This window comes from Gavialis gangeticus, unplaced genomic scaffold (assembly GCF_001723915.1).
Source record: "Gavialis gangeticus isolate Ggan-Ray unplaced genomic scaffold, GavGan_comp1, whole genome shotgun sequence".
NCBI lineage: Eukaryota > Metazoa > Chordata > Crocodylia > Gavialidae > Gavialis > Gavialis gangeticus.
Window position 1 is genome coordinate 43,778,902 of NW_017728998.1, and position 5,769 is coordinate 43,784,670.

The 5,769-nt window shown below is 44.4% G+C and overlaps 1 protein-coding gene across 1 annotated transcript in view; it reads left to right on the forward strand.

Annotated features, from left to right (window-relative positions):
• The window catches only part of WDR59 (WD repeat domain 59), a 113,239-nt gene that overhangs the window by 11,531 nt on the left and 95,939 nt on the right, over nt 1-5,769 (forward strand). Inside the window, exons 2-3 of the mRNA XM_019505803.1 lie at nt 2,314-2,363; nt 4,093-4,228. Of these exons, the coding sequence (XP_019361348.1) occupies nt 2,314-2,363; nt 4,093-4,228 (186 nt within the window). The remainder of the gene's footprint in view (nt 1-2,313; nt 2,364-4,092; nt 4,229-5,769) is intronic.

Here is a 5,769-nt window from a genome sequence, read left to right on the forward strand (position 1 = left end):
AATCGGAGGACTCTCCCGATTTTTAGATTTAGAGAGAATAAACCCTGCAAATCGATTCGGAAATAAAAACAGCTTTAAATTTTATTTATTTTTGCCCTACATGCCTTTAGATAGCAGGTTGCTCATGAATGCTGGGACACTTTCCTTTCCCCACTTAGCAGCAGACCTGGAAATGGACCAGAAGCACTTCTGGGTCCACTGGAGAGCACATGGGGAGGCCTCCCCAGCTGACTGGTGCCTCCTGGGTCTGGGGAGGCACCTGAGGCCCCCCTGTGGCCAATTGCTGGGCTGGAGATCAGGGGGTGCCCCAGCACACTCCCCGACAGACTCAGAAGTGGATTGGAAGTACTTCTGGGTTCGCCACCAAGCACATGAAGCCCCCCGCCCCCCCCATCTCCTGTTGGATGCGCCCCAGCATTACAGCAATCATGAGCCACACCTGCTACTTCAAGGTATGTAGAAAAAAACTTCTAAAGCTGTGTCTATGTTCAAATCGCTGAATCTCCAAATCGACATCGAATCTTCAAATTCACGTTCGGCTGAATCTAACTGGGGACAGTAGTCCAAATCAAGGAATCGAATCGCTGTCCTTGATTTGGGCCAAATCGGAATCGAGTAGCCCGCTTCGCACACCCCATAGTGCACATCATAACCAAGAAAATACGGTAACAGCAGTTTCTGCCTACTTTAGCTTTTGTCTGGCAGAAACTAAAGCAACTCTGCAAACGATCCACAGGGAGCAAAACAATGAGCAGGCTTGGCTCACAAGCTACTATTGCTGCTCAGTTACCTTGCTACAAGGAAAGATCTCTGCACCCCCTCCATTCTGCCCTTCATTCTGCCTTTTCAAGAACAAGGTGCATACCTTATTCCAGTGAGTGGTGTATGCCAGAAAATATGGTATCTGTTGCATGAAATCATGGGAAGTGATTCTTTCCTTTTAATTGAGCAATGATGATGTGAACAAAATACTGCAAATATTGTCTCTATTTCAAGAAAAGTATGGAAAGACTGGAAAGAGTTCAGAGAAGAGCAATAAGAATGATTAGCAATCTAGGAACCATGACACAAGGAAAAGTTGGAAGTATTGGGATTAGTCTAGAGAGGACTAGAGAAGATTTGATAACCATGACTTGTTCTATATGTTCACAGGGGACAGGGTGAGAGGTAAGAGGCCTAAATTGCAACAAAAGGTTTAGGTTAGATATTGGGAAAGCTTTGTCACTCTGAGATTGGTTTGGCACTGGAGCAGTTTCCCTAGAGGGAGGTTGTGGACTGTCTTATTGGAAGCTGTTAAGAGCAGGTTAGACAGACTTTTGTCTAGGATGGCATAGACCACTGGTGCTCAACCTCTGGCCTCTGGGGTTCTCCGTAGGTCTGGAAATTTGGTGGTAGGGTTGGAGGTGCAATTGTGGGGATCAAGCACTATGCCATGTTACTGTTGCAGGGGGAGCCTAGGATAATAAACCCAGAATTCCCCTGCACTAGCAAGTAGCAAGCTATGTCCCTGTGTTCCCCCAGCTGCAAATGCCCATTAACTGATAGCCCCTTCAGCCAAGGAAGGGGTTGGCATTTGGGGACCAAGGTCTCCATGCACTCCCTCTGGCTGGGAACTTTGATCAGCTAGGGCTCCCAGCCTCTGGAGCACCCTGGATTCTTGAAGGACTCAAGTGTGCTCTGGAGGCTGGAGCATGGCCATGTATTTAATTAAAAGTGTGATAGGAACCAGCTACAAAGTTATTGCACATTTTTTTTTTTGCAATAACTATGGCTTATTCCTCATTATCACGCCATTAATTGATGGAACATGTGGCCAGGTTAATCATGTCTCAAGTGTAACATCTGTCTAGGACTTAAGTGACCCAATTGTGGAGACAAGACCTTCATTTTAAGCATTTAGAAAAATTGGCCACAGAAAGAAAAAAAAGAGGTGATGTGAAGGGGCCTCACAAAGCAATGGGAACAGAGCCTAATTATTAATAAGCAAGATAATGATGATAGCTTCATGTTCCCTACCAAGGCAATCTCTCAGGATTTGCCATATCTGTTTTTTTTTTTTTTCATCTGAAACTGAAAAATATCTGCATACTACCCTCAACCCCCAAACTAGCAGCAGTCTGGTTCTCACCCAAGGTGTATGTTTAAAGAGAGGACAGTTCTTCCATTACTGACATAAGTTAACCTTTGTGCCTAGCCCAGCAACTTGGACCTTCCTGAAGACAGGAAGTCAGGTTTTCCTGAAGTCTTGCAGATGGGTTTTTCACCAGGGAACTTAAATAACGGGTATAATTTGGGTTCTTTCTCTCTTAACAGGCAACTGCTATGTCAGTAGACTGCCTTGGACAGCATGCAGTGCTCTCTGGGTGAGTGTAAGAAGCATCAACAGAAATTCACTGGATATTCCTCTTGCTGGCACTTGCCTGGGCCTGACCTCCCCCTAATTTTTTGAAAACGGGTTACATGCACCATGCCCACAACCACGCTGAGTCCTAGGCACTTCTCTGGCACTCACTTTGAAATTCTTTCACATGCCTCTTTCCCCATCTGTGCCATGTAATATCCATAGAAGGAGTCTCCACATCTTTAAACCTTTAGTGAATGTAGTCTTTTTCAGGCTGGATCAAGCCTGGGGCACAGTGTGGGTCTAGCCTATACCATGTAATGGTGGCAGCTCTGGCTCCAACCCAGGGCACGTGGCACAGTTCTAGCCCTAGCATGGGGCATGCAGCAGCTCCAGCATGGGGTAGCTTAGGGCCACAGCTCTTGCAATGGGCAAAGTGGCTGGAAGACAACTGGAGTCATATTAGCCCTCACTTGCCCTCCTGCCACCAAATGCCATGTCCACCAGGGCCCAAGAGCCCCTGATTGTGCAGCAGGCCACATGTGCCCCCTGCAATTTTTGCTGGTCTGCAGGTAGCCCCATGGGCCAGATGGATATGGCCTGCAGAGCTGCTCTGACCCATGAGCTATATGTTTGACACTCCTGTTTCACACATTGTGAACATTTTCCTGGCTTACCTTCGGTCTGAAAGAGAAGTATGGTTTTTGTTCATGTTTCTTGTCCTGGCAACACTATCATGGTGCACAGAAGAGCTGTATGCTCACTAAATCTAAGAGCTGGCACAGGGTACACTAGGTTTATGTTAAATGCACTTAAAACATGAGTCAATGTGTGTTCAAGCAGTAAAACGGGTGCTAAGTGCACTTGTAGCAAAATTAGGATTTTTCATGTGAGGAGTATCTCCAGATCACATTAAGTAACATGTTCAGCTATCCTCATACTTGCTTTGGATATAATGCAAGAAGTTTGCAGTCCTTGCCTCCCTGTAATATCAGCCAGGGACTCCTCTACTGTACCAAGCCTCCTGGTGGGACAAGGAAAGCCACACATTGGGAAGAAGGATCCCGGATATTTATCTTGTTAGGATCAAGTTGAAAGCTAGGTGGCCGCAGCCCTGAAGGGTCCCAAAGCTGAGACCAGCAATCAGGTAATTGTCAGTCCCCACCCTGGCACTTCTTCAAAGCCAGTTCAAGACTCAGGTGCGGTGTGGGCACTGGGACTGAACCAGCAAGCTGTTCACATTAGAGAACTTAGTAAACGTTACTGCACAATTGCCCAGAACTCATTCTAACTTTAATACTGCACAAATTTAACATATACTAAGTGTCCCATGCAACAAGGTCCTGACATAAGCAATACTTGCATGATCAGCCTTATGTAATTTAAGACGTTTTAGCACTCTAGCAACTGTCAATCCTGGATCGTGGTGTAAGCATGAGGGCCACCCATACCTTCAATGCATATGCCCAGGCAGGAATTTTTACAGGAGTGGAGGCTGCCCAGACTTTCCATCCTCCCTTTAGGCCACTGAGACAGAATCCAAAGACTAGACTGAGTCCAGATGTCTGGTGCCTCCATGGCTGTAGTTGTATACGTGTCTGGGAATTGAATCCAAGTCTCCTATTGGTAGACAAAGATTCTACCACTGAACCACAGGGGACTCCCTCATTTCAGTACTAGTCTTTCATGAAAATAACTTTCACTGTCCTGATACTGTCTAATCCTTTCAAAATGGTGCTTGTGCCTTACAGGCGTCGTTTCCTATACATAGTTAACCTGGATGTGCCGACCGAAGGTCACCGCAAGATCTCACGTCAGAGCAAGTGGGACATCGGAGCTGTCCAGTGGAATCCACATGACAGCTGTGCATACTACTTTGCAGCTTCAGTGAGTTTTCTCTTGAAATGCTCTACATTTCCATGAAAGCCCCAAACCTGCAACTGAATTCATGGAGGCAGATTTTGGCAATCGCATGATGCTCCACAGAGGCTAGTGGGTCTTTGAGTGGGTACAGGAGTAATAGTATACCCCATGCCTGTGCAGATCACATAGCAAAACTAGAGCTTGCATTTGTTTAATTGCTGACAAGCTAAGTTTTCTGGCCTGCAAGTTCTTAATAATCAGCTAGTGGAGTATGATTTTTAGGTACATCTTTTGTCTCTTTTTATAAAGAACCTTGTCAAATACGAAGTCTCGTCAGAAATCAAGTCTCTGAATTGTCTCGTTCAGTACAGAGAGATGTAGCAAAATTAGAGCTCAAGACTTACTTGTATTCTTGCTCTGTGCTATTTTGTTTTCTGCTCTCAGCATTGCTGATAACATGTGGTATGTGAACCAGCGTGTAAATAAAACAGAACTGACTCTCTGCTGAGAGAAATGCAAAAGGCCAAAAAAGAGAATTTGTGTTTGCAAATGGGCAAAAGACCAAGTAGGTAAGGATTTTTTTTTCTTTCTGTAAACAGAAATTTAATAAACTCGTATTAAAAAGGAGTAAAATGAAACTTACCTAAGCAGAGCTGGTATTGAGGCCATACAGGATATGAACTGTTACAAGCAGAGTACTGAGCCTTTGCTGGGGATAGTCTCCCTTTGCAGTGACTCGCTGCTTGGCCGTTGCAGGCACCAAATACATGCATCCATCTGTCTGTCAAGGCAGTGGCCGCGCCATCTTTCATTTGCAGTTACAAGATGGAGTGTTCATACCATGGCTTGCTTATTCCTTTGAGCAACATGTTAACTGATAGGTTTTCCTACTTTTTCCCTGGTGTCATTTTAATACTTAAATTCAGGATTATTTAAAATGAAAAATGTTCAGAGTTTTCTTTCTCTGTGACCTATGAGACAAATGTCTTCAGCTGATCCCTTCTAATTGGGGAATGAAACACTTGCATAAATATATTTTTCATTGCTGCTTTTTGAGAGAGTCTGGGAAGATCAAGCCAATTAACAGAGGTGTGGAGTTAGCAAGCAGAGCAAGAGTCTTTTCATCAAATGTCTATTTAAAAAGGAATTTGGTGTTATAACAACACTGATATTTTTTTTTTGCAAGTACTGTAACTAATTTTGGTAAGGGGGGGACTACAGATGGCAAACTAATATGAGCCAACTAGCTCTTGCTGTATTAGGTTGTCCCAGAAGGAGACTTTTTGGCTTTGGAAACACAGTACTACTATTCTTGCCTTCTGCTTGCATGACACCCATAAACAGTTTGTTTGTTTGCAGCAAGCCTTATTATCCTTACTTAGAAATGAAGGTGGAGAGATGCAATGGCAATTCTTGTGCAGGTTACATGTATCATTATTGCTGAAACCAGTCTGTTAAAGAATTGCCGTTAGAAAGCATACAGCTTCCCCACCTCCAGATCAGAAGTTCTTTCTTTTCACTTCTCTTATCTTTTGCTGACATCTTGGTGGCAATTCTGAATAAGA